This window comes from Telopea speciosissima, chromosome 6, assembly GCF_018873765.1.
Source record: "Telopea speciosissima isolate NSW1024214 ecotype Mountain lineage chromosome 6, Tspe_v1, whole genome shotgun sequence".
NCBI lineage: Eukaryota > Viridiplantae > Streptophyta > Magnoliopsida > Proteales > Proteaceae > Telopea > Telopea speciosissima.
The window spans coordinates 45,512,251-45,530,127 of record NC_057921.1 but is presented as its reverse complement, the minus strand read 5'-3'; the positions used below and the strand labels follow the sequence as shown (position 1 = coordinate 45,530,127).

The following is a 17,877-nucleotide window of genomic DNA, read 5'->3' as shown; positions in this document are numbered from 1 at the left end:
CACCTCCGTCACCGCTTGTCTACGAAAAGGTTTACCTGGTAGGATGTAGCCTACAAGGGTATTCACTTCGGATATTTGCATCTCCTCCTCGAGATCATCATCAACCAGGAGTTCATCATCTTCAGAGGTAGGATTAGGCTCAGGGGAGTTCAACAGAGTTGCGATGGGGGTAGAGGATGATGTTGAAGAGGCATTCGACATCGACACATAGGCTTGTGGCTGTAGAACTTGGGGGCGTCGCAGCTCTGTACTCACTCCAGGGCAATTAGGTTGCACTGGTTGTAGGAGCTTCTGACTTCGGGGGCATTAAGTCTTGGGGCCATTATGGAGACCAAGGAGACTCAGGGGAAGAAACACCACCGGAGGTGTATGAACAGGGGATGATAGACTGGGTTTGTTAGAAAGGCGGGGATGTTGGTACTTTAGGAAAATGGTTGGTGGGTTTTGAGACAGTAAATGGGTGAAGGGGAAGGGCTTAGAGGATTCAAGACTGGTGAAAATCCCTGTATCAGGGAGATGGGCAGCTTAGAGGAGGTATTCTTGTAAGATTCCCATAAGGTGGGCTGGCATAGTCCCACTTTTATTTTATTAAAACTGGTTTAGTTGTGTTGATGGGAGCGGCCTTAATGGTATGAGTCCAGTTACTATGTGTGGACCTAAAGTATTGTTTCCTTAATGGGAAGGAAACCCTAGGCACCGCTTGATAACTTTCCCAGAAACTGTTTCTGGTGTTTTTTTATTCCGAGAAACACAAAAACACCTAAAAAGTGCTTGATAAACATTGTTCCATAGAAATTGTTCTCTGGTGGATAAATAAAAATTTCTGCTTCCCAGAAGACTTTTGACCGAACATGTCCAAGATGTTCTGTCATTGCTCAACACAAGTTTACACAACTTGTTCCCTCCCGATAATTTCCAAACACCATCGATCATGGAGACCCAACGAAGTTCCATCAAAGCTCCATTGAACTTCTTCCAACCTCTCCAAGCCCGATCGAAGCTCCACTGTACATCATCAGCGAACTCAGGTAAAAGCCATCGCCTTCTTTTGCTTCTTCATCTTCTTCTTCTTCTTCCTCTTCTTTTCCATTTTTCTCTTGCGATCTTACTGTCCTTGTGCGTAGTAAACTGCGAGATCTTCTTCTTCTAATCTTGTATTTTGTTGTTGCAGAAACCCTAAATCCAATTACCAGAGATTTTTCTAATCTCACAAACCCTTGAGTACAGCCGAAGGTTAGAACTGCGACCTATTCTTCTTCTTCCTTTGCTTATTCCTCTTCTTTTCCTTATTTTTATCTTCTTCTTTTAATTTTTTCTTGTGATTTAGCATTGTACTATGATTTTTACAGAAACCCTTAAAATCCAAGGCTTTGAACTCAACGAACGAAGGTCTACTCACAAGACCTGACCTCCCACATACCAGTCCAATCTCCAGAAGGTAAAACCCCTCTCTGCTTCTTCCTATTTATCAAAAATAAAAACCGATCAAAAATAAAAACCGACCCCTTTTGTTTGATTTTTTGTCTTCCGATCTGGTTCTCTGTTTTTTTTTTGGGTGCAATGTTAAAGAAAGTTGTGTAATGTTAATGGAAGTCTTTAGATCTGGTTCTCTGGTAGTTTTAGGCTTATATCGAGTCTTGTTTTCCTTATCTCCAATCCTTTCTCCTGATTACAGCTGATTTGGAAAATCTAAGGCCATGTTATAGTATGTTGTGCAGCTCTGTTCTGTTTATTCATACTTTCTTGTGGCAGCAAGAACCTGCAAATGCCCAGGTATCACTACTAATTGGGTCCTCACACTGAGAACCCAACATGATCAGTTTAATAGAATGGCAGACAAGGTTTCTCCATCTTTGTTATAAATTTTGAGTTTAATCATCTCAAGCCTAAATTAAGCTGAGGTGAAATTGCCAAGGTCAGAAATAGCAGCTGGTGTTTCTCCATCTTTGTTATCTTTGTTATAAATTTTGAGTTTAACTTTGTCTGCCAATAATATCAAAAGGAAAGTCTTCAAACAAGTTTTGAATAAGCTTAAAATCAAGGGAACCTGCAGATATGATGAGAACGTGCATTAGGTTTTAATTTTTTTGTCAAACTTTTTTTATCAGATAGAGTCATGGATGGTGGCAGGAAATCTTGTGGCACCGTGTGGATTCTAGTGATATTATTGTTTCTGTGGAGAGCAGTGTACATGGCTCTCTCTAAATTAAAGAGTGAATTTCACCTCAGCTGCTGCTTTGCAGAAAAGCCATTGTTGCCTTGTCATGTAAGCATGTATGTAGGTTGGATTTATTAATTCTTTTTGTATCATTCCAATTTTATCCAAAGGAAAGTCTTCAAACAAGTTGTGAATAAGCTTAAAATCATGGGATTTTGCAGATATGATGAGAACGTGCATTGGGTTTTAATTTTTTTGTCAAACTTTTTTTATCAGATAGAGTCATGGATGGTGGATGGTGGTTGCAATGATGGGGAGAGGCTGCTCTTCATAGCCTGTAGAGCCTCTTTGTACAAGTTTGTTTTCTGCCATACATGGCAGTTCAGTTGGCAATGAAACTTGTAGAAAACAATCCATTTCAGCCTTCACTAAGGCGAGAATGTGTGTGTCTGTTTGTAACTAGATTTTGCTTACCATTCTTGAATAAGTGTCTTAGTAGTTGTTCTGTAATAACTATGGTGAGTGATGTGGTGCATATTGTACACTTTTATGTTCTATTAGTGAATTTTTCTTGTTGTTCTTTAAAAAAGAAAAGAAAAAAAAATATAAGGGATATGATTTAATGACTTGAAGCAAGAAGGAGAGGGACTTGATGTGGCTGATTAAGATGGTTGTTGTAGTTGGTGATTGGATGGAGTTTAGAGCTCTTTCACTTGTTTAGGTTGTTGCATAAGGGTTTGAAACAAGGATGAGGGATCTACCTACCACCCGCATGAATTGACTCTTTCATGTCAAGCACACACATTTTGGCATTACAATTCAACATATCTTTGATCTGCCTATATCGTAGTAGTGTCCCAATTTGGCATTACAGTTCAACATATCTTTGTCAATGAAGAAACGGATTTGCCAAAATGGTTGTTGTCTCAGTCATTAAAATAGTTGAGTCTTTAGCTCAAACGGAAGAGCACGTGGGATTGCACCCATGGGATGGTGGTTCGATTCCACCAGGACTCGATAACAATTTTTCCTTTCATTAAAATAGGTGAGTCTTTAGCTCAAACAGAAAAGCCCTAACTTTTGAATTAAATGCTATCAATATTAATAATAATAAATGACAACTTCTATTATTTGGCTTGGAGTACCTTCACCACAGGACTAGCTCTAGACCCATTTGGATCTCATGACAACTTTTATTTGACTATAAAATTTTTAATTACAATGTTTATTTTAACCTTTATTATCTAAAGTACATTATTCAAGACAAATATTATTAAAATTGGTCACATTACATGTTCCTAGAAACAGATTTTATCAAGCACCAATGGTGTTCCAATTGTCTTCTGGAAACGTTTCCAGAACAGGTTTACCAAGCGGGTAAAAAATGGTTTCTCAGCAAAGAAAATAAAATAAACTGTGCTGAGAAACAAAAAAATGTTTTGGTGTTTCCCAGCACATTTCCAGAACAGAAACACCTGGTAAGGTTATCAAGCGGTGTCCTAGTTTCTATGCAGGGTTGGTCCCTACCCTCACCATTATAAATAGTTGTCACTAGCCCATTAAGTGATCTCTCTGAGAAAATCTAAAGTTGAGTGGAAGAGGGTAGACCAGACCAACGCAGTTCGTGTGCAAAAGGGATTGTCAAGGATTCGGTTTCCCCAACCATGGATCCAGATACGCCAAGAACACCTTTGTAATTTGTGTGCTCATTGATCTACATGAATGTTTCGCATGTTTTATTCCATCAATGGTATCAGAGTCTGATCATGGTTGTTCAATGTGGTTACAGTTCTTAATTTTATCATTATTGTGTGTGAATCGATCCAGCAGATATTTAAAAAAAAAAAAATAAAATTGCATGGGCCATTGCCGAAACCATGGCCATGGCTTTTATGCTTAGGAAACTGCAGGCCAAACACCTTGAATTCTATGTGTTTTCTTTTAGGGCATAATAAAAAATAAATTTTTTTTTTTGGCAGAGCTGGTTTGCCTTGCCGGAATGCCTTGCAGAGGCAGTTTTTAGTGGCTGTTGGGGTTTTACCGGCCATTGAGGCCCAGGTTATGCTCGCTGGATGTTGACGGTACTTTGCCCTCTGGTTTGGCCGCCACTAGGGGCGGTAGTGGCTGTTTTTTGAAAACCCAGTTTTTTTTTTTAGTATTAATGGTAGTTTTTTGGGTTTTACCGGCATTGGATACCGTGATTATGGTCGCGGGAGGACGGATGTTCACCGATTTCTTCCCTAGCCGTCGGTCCATCAATCTGCCACCGCAAGGGGCGGTAATAAGTTTTATTAAAAAAAAAAAATCAGACATTTTAAAATTTTTTTCGAAAATATTGGTTGATGGGTGGGGTTTTTTCATCATCTGACACCGGCATTGTGATCGTTGGAGGGAGGAGGTCCTTCGTCGGTGTCTGCCTGTGCCGTCGGTCCCCGGTTTGGCCACTGCGGCCGACAGTGGTGAGCGTTTTCATAAAACCGTACAAAGGTTTTCGGTTTTGCGTTTTTGGGGAAGAAGATGGGAGAATATTCCCCTGTCTGATTCCCCCCACCTTCTAATTAAAAAAAAAAAAAAAGTCATAAAGTCATAAAGTAAAGGGTTTGTTTGGTTGCATTAAGTATCTCTTTGGCCTTTTAAGGTGTTGTTTGGATACATAAAGTAAATTTTGGTGCATATTAGTTGTTTAATTGGTCAAACATTTATGCTTTGTTTTCCCTTATGCTATGTCACATACATGTACTTTTGCAACATCACTTTTGGACTGTTCTAAGTGTGGATTCAGTGCCATTAAGGTTGTGACATCTAAGTAAATCATAAGGCGGTAAGTAAAATCACACGTGTATTATAATACATAAGGAACTCGTGATATTTTGTATTGTCATGAGGTATTATAATCAGTGATGTACGCTTTTGGTTATTCGTGACATTTAGGAAAACACATTCTTTAATGTCTGATATTTACAAGTTTACCATTGAGGGGATATTGTTGCCACATGTTTCATCATTTTATATCCCATAAATTTATTTTAGACAATCTTATAAATATGTGAAAACATTGAAATTTTAATTTTTTGTAACTCCTGTACAAGATGGACATGATGATGCCCACATATAATTGAGGTTTTGGATCATTAAAGTAGTGAGCTTGGGCTTATAAAGTTACAGATTAAATACTTCCATTATTGTTTTAATGAAACCTACTTGAAAATCTTATAAATGGATTGACCATAAATTGCTTATAGAAGTGAACTAGAAATCCTACGGTTCAAGTTTGATCTAGAAATAATTTCCAAATTTCAGATATGACCTTATGATCATTGTGTTTGGCTTCATTCCTAGAAATCACTTCTGTTGATTGGTTCTATATATCATTTCTGGTCTTGAGTTATTGTTTTGGAACCTCTACAATGTCCTAATTATGAATCTATTGATTTGTTAGTCCTACTATTATGCACTGTTTTTTTGTCATCGTATTCCACTAATTTGGGTCGACTTTATAATCCGACCCGTCAACTTGTTTTTGGGCCAGTAGACCTGTTGCCAGTATGGTCTTTTGATTTTGACCGATTTTGGTCTTTTAGTTTAAGACAGAGATTCAAACAAGGTTGATTAGTTCAATAATGAACAAGTTTTAGATCTTATATGAAGTTTTCTTACGGTGTCACCATGGGAAGATAGAATTCTATCCTACTATAGGTGATGGATGTATTACCCATTGATTTATATGCATTACACTGGCCTTTCATGAATTTTTAGCCAATTTGATGTATTCTGACTGGCTCATCGGTGTTATACAGTCTGTGACATTCGGTTTCGTCACGAGGGATTATATATAGCCTATTCTTGATATTGACATCCTATGATAATTTTAAACGTCACGAAAAGAATAATTTAGGTGACATTTTTGTAAATATATTAGCTATATGTGTTTTATGATAAAAGTAATATTGATGGAGATTATTGAAATAAAATGGGCATTCAGTAGCAATCCAAGTCTATGGGGTTCATGATTTAAGTGATTATGCTTCCACTTAGTGGGCTAGTTACTTGGATTGTGGGATCATCATTGACTATTCGGATGGATTGCAGTCAGGGAAACCATATGGGGAATGATGTGCTCTTGCCACCATAGGTGAATCATCATTTGGTCGGTTTCGCTTGACGGTGTGAGGGTGACATTTTGGGCTTCGCTACTTTGGAGGTTCTTGTCTTGTCACCACAGGTGATGGAATCTTTAGAGCGGTGTTGTTTCAAACGTCTCACCTTGCATGTGAGAGATTTCACTGCGTGTTGGGAGATCTTGCCACCACAGGTGTGACCCTGATGACGCCAGATCTCTCCCTAGTTTATGTTTTCCTATAGTTACTGAAAATAAAACTGAGATAAATCTGATTAATACGCCCTAATTAATAAGTTCAATCATATTATTGGGATATTGATATGCCTTTAGTTATTGCATATTGTATGTTTTTGATAAAATTTTGTGTAATCATGTTTATCAGCTTTAACTTCCTAATTATCTTTCATCAAAATCTTGAATGGTTCCAATTTAGGGAATAGAACGAATTCTTTAATATTTTCTGTGGCTTCAATGAGAATGGATTTTGCCATTTTAGAATTGACAAACCTCCCAAGCCATTGGCTGACAGCTCCATTGAAGATAAATGTCTTTATGAAAAGCGGGAGGAGTCAAATCGGTTATGTCTGATAGTCATAATATACATTATGGACATAACCATCAAGAAAAATATCATTTTGAATGAGAGTGCTAAGGAACAGAAACTCATTATACCCATAAACAGAAGATTCATTGTTCATGATGGGCTTTAAAGGACACATGGATTTTGTGTTGTTTACATCCAGTTCTTATAATAATGTGAGTGTATTTGTGAATATATTATTAATTACTAATTATGTCATGCAAGTTGAGTTAAATGGAGATAAAATACTTGATAAGTTTTCTTGTATGGTATATTATTAATCTATTCTTGTCTTAGTTTGACAACATTTATTTGAGGATCAATGGGAGTTAGATAATATTTTCTTGTATTTTATGGTGATGATATTCTTGCTGCAGTTAATAATGTTATCCTTTTACTTGAGATAAAACAGTAGTAACCATTTTGATAAGAAAATCTTGGTGAAGCCTCTTATGTTTAGGAATTAAGATTCACCGTAATAGAACTATATGCATTCTTGGTTTGTCTCAAAAGACCTCTTATGAAAGAAAACAGATTTACCAATACTCAGTGAACTCAGGTGAATAATACTCTTTGTGCATCTAATGTTGGTAGTTTAATATAACCTTAAGAATACATATGGATTGATATTATTTATTTTATATTTGAATAATCTTGGAGTAGCACATTAGGTAATTACCAAGATGACCTAAAAGACCATATGTAGATATCTATTTTGTGATGACAGATGGTGCTATATGTTAGAAGAGTGTCTAACAGACACTGACTGCTTTTCCACATACAAGCAAGAGATTTGTGCCTATTATGATGTCACTGTTTATACTCTATAGCTGAGGAATTTTTAACTCAAGGAATTTTACATTTATGTTTCTTTGTTAGAGAGAAAGTATGTGAGTCACAAAACTCAGTAAGGTACATTACTACAGATAGTATGATTGTTGATCCTCTCACTAAGAACTTGACTCTAAAAGTTTTCAGGAGTATATCAGTAATAAGGAACTTATTAGTTCTTTTGATGCATTTTATTATTGGGAGTTTTGCTTACGTATATAATTACAACTGATTTCACATTCTTGTCCTTTTGTGGCATTTTATTCTCGAGAATATACATGCATTCTTTATTTTGGCCATTTGTTTATGTGTATACACTTGATTAATTGCCCCATAGAGAATCAATTGATGTCATATGTGGTGTATTTACCTCATTCGGTATACGAAGTTCTAGTCAATACACGCACATCCAGTTGTTAAGTTAATACATGTAGATTCTATTGTGTACACTTGATTATTTGTCTCCTTCAGATATTTGAGGCTGTGGTGTATTTGTCTCCTATGGTATCTGAGGCCTTCAGTAAATACACACATATTTTGTTCACTAGAAGAGCCTCTTTCGGTTTCGAGGACGTGTACTAGTATGTTAGGACATTTGGACCTAGTCCCAACGAGTTTCCTTATGTGAAGTGTTTGCGTTTGGGTGACGCTTATGGTAAATGAGACCTTCAGCATTTGTCACATGGGGTTCATTCAGTTTTCGAGCCTGGACCAACTTGGAAATTGGCATGTTGATCATTATATCATGCATTTTTCATACCACACTCTTATACTGTACAACCCAAGTCGGTTAGGCCATAAGCACTTTGAAGTGTTAGGTCTCATGTCTCTTTAGATGTGACGATCTGCACTGTTGGGTGTTTGTAGTTTCATTTGGACCAAGGCATCAGGTTTAAGACGTACTCCATTCAACACTATCTTTTGTGGCCACAATCAGTTTGTCTAAATCGGAGAGTCATTTTAAAAGGTTTTCAAAATCAAAACTTGTGACATATGCAGCCTAAGTGGGAGATTGTAAGATTCCCATAAGGTGGGCTGGCATAGTCCCACTTTTATTTTATTAAAACCGATTTAGTTGTATTGATGGGAGCTGCCTTAATGGTATGAGTCCAGTTACTATGTGTGGACCTAAAGTATTGTTTCCTTAATGGGAAGGAAATCCTAGTTTCTATGCAAGGTTGGTCACTACCCTCACCATTATAAATAGTTGTCACTGGCCTATTAAGTGCTCTCTCTGAGAAAATCTAAAGTTGAGTGAAAGAGGGTAGACCAGACCAACGCAGTTCATGTGCAAAAGGGATCGTCAAGGATTCAGTTTCCACAACCATGGATCCAAGTACGCCAAGAACACCTTTGTAATTTGTATGCTCATTGATCTCCATGAATGTTCCGCATGTTTTATTCCATCAATTCTAGGAGAAAAACAAGGGCTCCTAACATCTCGAGACAGTAGTGAGCGAAGAATAGAAGAGTGGGGAGGAGGTGCCTAAGCAGGGGTAGGAAAGGAGAAAACAAAGCAAGAACTTGTCATCGAAGTGCGTCATTAGGGAAACTGTAAGCAAGGAAAACAGATTCACAGAGGGGAGAGGCACAAAACCATGCTCACGGCGGAGAAATCATCACGCACACGGCGGAAAAACTTAAGTAATGAAGCATATCCAACAATGTTAAGTTTTGTGAATCTTAAGAATCAAATATAATGTAAGTTTTGTTGGGGCACACCTCTATTTGCAGGGTTGGGCTGGGATAGACTAGTAGGGAGATTAAGATGGGATGAGTTGTGAAAATGCTAAATTTATTTTGTTGATGGCAATGCCGAAGGTGGGGCAGTGGCTCACTGGAATTTTAGGATCAGGACCGTCTCCAGGGAGCAGGGAACGCCCACAGTGTTGCCAGCCGTTGGGCTGGGCCACACACATCCCTTGGGATGCGCCAAGATGTGTACGACACAGCTCAACCACTGGATGACCCCTGGCAGCACCCTGGGCGCACGCCTCCCTGGAGACGAGCTAAATTCGATTTTCATTGTATCGTATCATTACTTTTCGATAGTTTAATATATTCTCTTGCTGACTTCTAGCAAAAAAAAATGCTAAATTTACTTGGCCTGGAATTCAATGAAGCCCTCCATGTAACTTGACCAGTTATAGAAATACTGGTAACGGTTTGTTAGAAAATTTGACATATGATAATTGCATGTTTTATGACAATAAATCTTGATTCAATTATTTTATTGGCTTTTAATAAATCTGTAGAATCATCAATAGAATTTTTAAATTTCAGCAGGGCTTGGTGACTTCTCAGATTTGGGAATCATTGTGGGAGGACAAGTTTTCTCTTGATTCACATCTTTTTATGTTTGATAACACATATCCAAAAAATATATAAATAAATATAGGGCAAATTACAATTGAGGTTCCTAAGGTTAAGAAAAATTATACTTGGGGTATACCGCGGTTGATGTATTATGTTTGAATACCTTAGTCTCATAGATGTTATGTTTGAGGTATCTTCTTTTTTCACATTTTCAAGTTTACTTTATCTCTCATACTCTTTTCTCTTTCTTTGGTGTGGAGGAAAGACAACAAGGAGCTTTTGGAGTAGGCATTGGCCTATATAAAACATCATTGGTAGCTTGCCCCTTGGATACTTGACACACCCTAAATCGCATCACAAAATGTTAAACACCCATTTCAAATGGGGCTAAAAATAACGAACTGTCATCAACTGAATGATCTTTTCAAGACCAAAGTGTCCCTCATTATGCTTTAGTAATAATCTTCAAGCGAAGGGAAGAACCTGGCACACATAGTCGATTTGCTTACAGAGAAATCCATCACAAAGGGTGAATTCAACATTGGTTTTGGTACACACCTCCTCCAAGAAATGTTAAAAATATGGATCTTCCCAATTTGATACCTTCGAAACAATATGTATTTCGACATATGTTTAGTTTTGGTCCGACCCTAACTAGTTGGTCATTTTTGGGCTCTAGGGGTATTTTTGTACTTTCTGGGTTAGGGCTTCTCTATATATTATTCTGTTATCTGGGAGGGCTGACAGAGAGGGTTTGTAACATTTTTAGAGATAGTGAAAACTTGTTCTATTGCTTGGCCATGGACATAGCTTCCCATCTTGGGGGTAAACCACATAAATCCTTTATGTTGTGCATTGTGTGTTGTCTCTTCTCTTTCTTATTTCGGTTTCTTTTGCAAATCGCCACTTCTAAGGGCGTTGTTTTCTTAACAATGCTCTGATTGGAAGGGTTAATTTTTGATTGGCGTCTCTCGATGATTTGTGGAAGGAAGCGAAGGACAACTGAAATCTAAAAGGAGTGATCATGCACATGTTGGGGAAGGGGTTTGTGATTTTCCAGTTCGCTTCTGGGGGATATTGCGGAGGTTTGGAGGTGTAGTTCGGTGTGTTTCAAAGGTTAATCAATTAGGTTTCAGTGCTGGAAGCCTAATTTTAATATTCATGAGGAGTAGGTTCAATCCCTCTTGAATATTGGCATTTGTGAGACAATAAAAATCAATGAAAACGCAACTACGCAATTCAACAAATGAAGCATCAAAGGTTGTAATAAATGGGTGTGAACTACAATTGAGAAGGTGGGAAAAAGACAATGAGTGACAATGAATTTAGAGTGGTTCAATAACTTGCCTACATCCACTACCAAGAGATTCCACCCTTGGACTTTCCACTAAATCGATCAATTTCCCAATGGCATTGATCAAGTCTTCACAATTGCTTTTCCAGGATTCAACAATAACCCAAGACTTTGACAGGACCCTTAGGTCCAAAGCAAAGATATGGGTGGAACCTACCATTGGAGGTGGGAGGCCACCAAACTTTGGCTGGACCCTTTGTCCCTGTTGGGGTGCTCTTGAACCAGTATGGTGATCGTTATCCGTTATGTTTCAGATTCAGACTCAGATAGGTATGCCCTGGTGCACTTGATCCTCAGTGATGGAAACTGGGACCCAGGCCCCCCCAGCATCCAAGGTGCTTCTTGATATTTGGTACTGGCTCACAAGTTTATAGAGACTTTGTGTTTCTGTTTCAGATAAGGTACGTTGGAAACCTGCTTTGTAATTCTTGGTGGACTAGTGCAGCCCAGGAAAGCTTCGTGTTTCTGTTTCTCCAATTGATCCACTTCAGGTAAAGAATCTAATAGGGAAAGTTTTAATTAATTACTTTATTTAAATTTATGGATAATTACAATTAGCACAATATGCATTAATTAAATAAAGAACCAATTAATTTAATAAATTTCAAATAACTCCCTACATGATAACAATTTATCATGTAAATCCCCCCACTAATCAACACCATCATTATGGAATCTAGGGCATGTACACTTGTACTGCCAAACCCCAATCCATAGTACATGTCCATATAAGAGTGTTTGTGCATGTGATCGGGTCTCGCTCGATAAAACACTTTGTTCAAATAATCATATATAATCTATTATTTTATGTAAAATAGATTTTTGCAAAACCACTTTCAAAACGGCATTGGATCCAGATTCTGATCCGACCATACACAAACAGTCTCAATCTTGGTGTTCCCCAATCGGGCAGTGGTGATCATGTTGAGTAACTCCTTCACTCACAAAGTGTTCTCGCATTCCCAGAACACCGGCTTTGACTCGCTTGAGTCTCAGTCATTGATGAACCAAAGAATGCGATCACACTTTGCAGTGACAGGGTTTCCTCAGGCAAAGGGTGTCGGTGACACATGTCTATTCCTTCCTACATCTGGCAGTAATACATGAGGGAATCGACAAAGTAGATTCTTCGCCAATACACACATCAAACATGTGAGTACTCACATTCGTACCCTGACATCATAAGTCTAGGCATACCAAATGTGACGACCATATGATAAGGGTGCCTAGCCCAAACCCTAGTCGTGACTACCATTTTAAGTAAAACTTACGGATACATAATGCTCAAAAAGTTTATATCGCATGTGATAATATTAAACTAAAATGTATAAAAATTCAATACAAAGTAAAATTGGATTGAACCGGACCGAACCGGGTTTGATGGACACACAAGTCCAACATTTACTACTTGCAATTGTTTGGTTGATGCTTTACCCGCAGTGGATCAATTGGAGAAGAGTAGCATTTTCAAACCCCCTTTTTTCGCTTGTGTTGGGCTGGTTTGGAAAGTTGGGATCATCTGTTTTTTCAGTGTCCATTTGCTGCCTCCATTTGGAAGGAATTAGGGCCCTTTGCTCTAATAGCAGAAGGCCCATCACTACTGTCTTGCTTGATCCTATAAGTTTTGTGGGGACTTCATTGGTGCAATTGCAAATATGGCCTTTGGGGCTACTAATGCTCACATTTGGCAAGAAAGCAACGCTAGGATCTTTAACAACTAAACCAAAACTATTAGCTAGGTTGTATAATGATGTGGTTCATTTAGAGACTACAAAACAATGAAAGTCTCAATTTTGAACCTCTGACAACTTCCAACATAGATTTATAAAAAATGTGATAGCATGCCAAGTCTCTGATGCAAACCCTAAGGTACCAGCAGCAGTACCAGAGGAGTAAGTCTCTGTTTCTGTCCTATATTTCCAAACCCTGAGATATCCTTTTTCTGGTCTTCTGTTAAAGTTAGACTGCTAGGAGATTAGAATCCCATTAGTTCCACTTGTAATATCATTAAAAGCAATTTAAAATGCGAAAAGAATTATTGTTTTTCAGCTGAATTATTTGTTGCACCTGCCCTCATACCCTTTCATTCACACCCATTTTTGCAACCATGATTTGTTTGACTACTGGAGACTATGGTTGGACTTCTAGTAATAATAGTAGCAAAAAGTTTGTGTATATATTCTTGATCTGGGTCATGAACCTGTAAAACTAAACTGGACATTGTAGATTAATTTAATCTCTATAGTGGGGTGACCTGGGTTGACACCATGATGCAGGTAATGTAGGAGGAAAAGATGAGGCTTCAGTTGCATCTGTCCGAGAAGTTTCTGAAGTTGCTCCTGTTCCCAATCCACAGGCCCAGCTTGAAGAAAATGGTAAGTATTTAGGTATTTTCCCTTATTTAGATGTTCTTAATATTCATTTATCTCCTATATAATCTTCATATTGGTAAGCTTCTTTTCTGCTGCCTTTAGAAACCTTCTTATTGCATATCTTGGTATCTGTTGTCAATACAACATTTATGCTGCTCACCTGCATCTATATTATTGCTGCTATGTGTATGAACTCCAAAATTCTAAGGGGTGTTTGGCTGCAGGAGCTCTTATCCTTGGGAGAAGATGAGTAATGTGCAACCCATTGTTTGGTTTCCAGGAGGAACAGGTGAAGTTGTGTGTTCTTTGTTTTCTGATAATAAAGACGAGGAGGCGTGTCTTCCTCCTCTAGTGATACGGGAGTCAATTGTTTCACATAAATCAATTGAAAACACTATTTTTATTTATACAAGAACTGATATGAAATATTGAAAAGGGGAGTGGACCCAACAAGCATAGCCTCATATCAAAATGGGTTTCGAAAGCAATCTAGCTGCACATGCAATGAAGCTCGTGCAATATCGTGTTTACATTATTGAACTGAAGAAATTTACTACCAGTGGAAATGAAGTTTCTTTATCACGTACAAGTGAACTTTAATGTTCCACATTTTTTATTCACCATCAAGATCACAATTAATTACTATATTCCTTCTGAGTCTTCAATCAGTGAGAAGTGATGTTTTCTGCATATTGAACCAAAGACACCACTGAGCCAATTTTGGACATAATCCATTGCAGGCCATATAAGATCTGTGCTATGGTTGTCTTATGTGTGGTTATTCTTATTATCGCAGAAAGGAAAGCCCGAGTTAATGCTGTATGGGAACAACTAAATAAGGGTGTATCAATTAAGAATCTTCAGTTATTTACAAAGCAGCCTGCTTCAACTATTAAAAATATGGAGCAAAAGAGTTCCCATGTGAGAGAGCTCTGTTTATCCTACTGTAGATAGCTGTTCTAAAGCACTTTTGAAGTAATTACCATGGCTAGGACCTTGTTTGACCTTCATCTTATTTTGTAGAGCTGGATGACTGCTCTTGGACCGATACCCAAGATGACTGGATCACCTGGGCAAGATTCTCCACAGAAGAGACCTACTGTTTCACAAAATTGTACTAGCGAGGAGGCCAAGAAACTTGCTGCTGCTGCCAATGCTGCCATGGACAGAGGGAAGATAGAGGTAAATGCATTTGTTCACTGGTTCAACTGTAGTGACTATGGGTGTCTAATTCTTTCTTTAATGGTTCATTTAGGTCTATCCAAAGGAATTCCTGTCAAAAGTTTTTAGATTTCAAAGAAAATTTGTTAAACATCCAATTTATTAGACGTTTTGTAATTTGGCTGGTTTAGGTTAAGCATAAATAAACTTTTTGGATTAAATCTTTGGAAAAGTTAAAAAAGTTAAAGGATTTCATTTTGCTTTTTACCTAGAGTGAATGCGATGTGAATCTGAGATTAAAACCATCTTATGCTCTATTGCTGTCTGACCGAATTTCCAATAATTGAAATATGGTTGAACCAAGTTTTGTTTACATTAAATTTCTATATTTGTTGAAGTTTGAAATTCAGAGTTTGTTTTTATTTCACAAACCTTGAAACAATGCCAAAACTGAGGTATAATGATGTGATGAGGCATAAAACACCCCACCAATCAGAGGCTGCCACGTGGCCGACCTGAGGTCAGTCCAAGAATCGAACTGAGCTGAGCAGGAAATCGGGCCGACCCGGTCTCCGATAGGTCACCTGACAGAGCCGAGCTCACACAAGTCAGCCGGGGCTGAGGCCGAACTCTGAGCTGAGCCCACACAAGTCAGCCATAAACTCCTGACCGAGCATACATAGGACAGCCTAGGACGAGCTGACTGCCGAGACCAACCCCTCGGGCCGACCTCCCAGGCCGACCTACCAGGCTGACCTCCTAAGCCGACCTCCGAGGCCGAGCCCTCCTCCACAGAAGCTACCATAGCGCCCCACCGGGGATCGCAGGGCCACGCCAGCACATCCCGAGAATCACGGGATAAGGATCGAGCCACGAACCTAGCGCAATACGAAATCACACTTTACATGGACTCTTACCTTAATAAGAGGCAGACCCCAAAAATAGCTCTCCACTCCGCTCTATGCGAGAGAGCCTTCCAAAAGAAGGACTCCTACCATACTAGGACTCTCCCAACCGCCTCATCTCATCCTCACTCCATAAATACCCAGGTATGGAGCACCATTCCTCATCCCGCTTTTTACTAGCTGTTACGCTGTTGCACTGGTGATCTAACTTGAGCATCGGAGAGTCCTAGGCCGGAGCCACACTGGCCCTCTTGTGCTCATCACTTGGTCCTTGCAGGCTCATCCGTGGGCGAACCAAGCGTCAGAGATTTCCACACGCAACAGATTTGGCGCCGTCTGTGGGAACGACATCAGCAGGTCATCGTCGTTTCTACCAACTTCAAGAGCAACAATAATGGTGCACACGAGATCAGGGCAGCATGGCTCGACTTCCCGTGCGGATGAACCACAACCCGTTGTGCAGGCGAGGCGATCACCGCCCCCTGAAGCCTCACAGCAGGGTGTGAACGGAAGACCCCCTCGGGCAGGGGGTGCGCAGCCCATCACGGGCACCACGATCAATCCCATTCCCCCACCAGAGGGTGGAAATGGGGGAGTTGTGCTAGCTACAGCCGCGACTGATTGGGTACAGGCCGAGCCAAACTTGAGCGGGATGGGCCTGCCAGCGCCGCCGCCCTTACCGAAGAATTTGGACCCCCAAGCCCCGGCAAATAATCGGCAAGTTATGGACTTGCAGCTGCAGATGCTCCACACAAACGAGATGCTGCATACCTTCATGAACCAGATGGCCTGGGGCGGGCTGATGGGTCAACCACTGGTCGCGCCCCCTCCAGCCCTGGGCCGCACAGAGAGAAACTTACAGCAAAATGGTGGCCGGCGTAGGGCTGAGCCTAGCCGAGCCGCGTCCTCACACCCGTCTCGTCAGAAGACTCCTCCTCCGCGCCTTAGCAGAGGCGCTCGACTGGATAATCAAGAGCATCACCGAAGCCCTGGAACAGGGCAGAAAATCGAACCAGCAGGCTCGGTAGCGAGGAGGTCGGTGTTTTTTGGATGGCTCGGAGAGGACAGGCAGCCGAGGGGAGTCTAAGAACAGGGGAATGAGCCAAATGGGAGATGTGTTGCGAGACTAGGAGAAGGATCTCATCATAACCCCCGACGTCAAAGCTCGCCTCCCCGAGAAGAACAACAAGGGAGCCCCCGTGGGTCCAACTTCCAGGTGGAAAGAAGAATAAGGAGGGATGGTGCTGATCGAGCTGACCAGAACGGCCGACCACAACGGGACGACCGAGCCTATCGGCCTCGGGCTGAGGAGCCAAATGGTCGACCTAGGCCGAGTGAGCAAAACAATTTGTACCGGGTGGATGAGCCGAGCGGCCGACCACCTGAAACTGAGCTAGAGAGGTGGCTACGAGACTTGGCAGAGCAAGTGGAGGGGTTGAAACAATAGGTGACCCCGGACGCCTATTCGTTGGTCGGGCGTCACTCTTATCCTCCTGAGATCATGACGGCGCCACTGTCGATCGGGTTCAAACCTCCCCCCTTCGACTGCTATGACAGGACGATCGACCCGACAGATCACATCAAATACTTTAATGCGATGATGACCATGTATGGGGGAATCGAGATTGTTTCTTGTCGGGCTTTCCCTGCATTTCTCAAGGGTGCGGCGACCTCATGGTTCTCCTGGTTGCCGCCGAACTCCATAACAAGCTTCGCTCAACTCTGTCGAGCTCAACTCTGTCGAGCCTTCGTCACACGCTTCCAGAGTAGTATGAAACACAAGAAGACAATGGTCAACCTCCTCAGCGTGAAGCAAAGGTCCAACGAGTTGATCCGAGCATTCGTCTCCGGCTTCAACAAGGACTTGGTCCGGAAGCAGACCAGAAACCTTACCGAGCTCTTGGAGAGGTGTAATGAATTTGTAAATATGGCCGAGGTTCTACAAGCCTAGAAGGAAAATGAAGGCCAAGCCGATAAGAAAAAAGGCCGACAACCGATGATCGCAAGGAAGACAAATGACCCAGGACGGTGGGTACATCCGTCAGCCCCGATTACACCCCGTTGAATACCTCGTGCAAGG

The 17,877-nt window shown here is 40.4% G+C and overlaps 1 protein-coding gene across 1 annotated transcript in view; it reads left to right on the top strand.

Moving 5' to 3' along the window:
- Window positions 1-17,877, top strand: part of LOC122665817 (craniofacial development protein 1-like) — an 82,132-nt gene that overhangs the window by 54,832 nt on the left and 9,423 nt on the right. Inside the window, exons 4-5 of the mRNA XM_043861951.1 lie at window positions 14,528-14,652; window positions 14,755-14,913. Coding sequence (XP_043717886.1) covers window positions 14,528-14,652; window positions 14,755-14,913 — 284 coding nt within the window. The remainder of the gene's footprint in view (window positions 1-14,527; window positions 14,653-14,754; window positions 14,914-17,877) is intronic.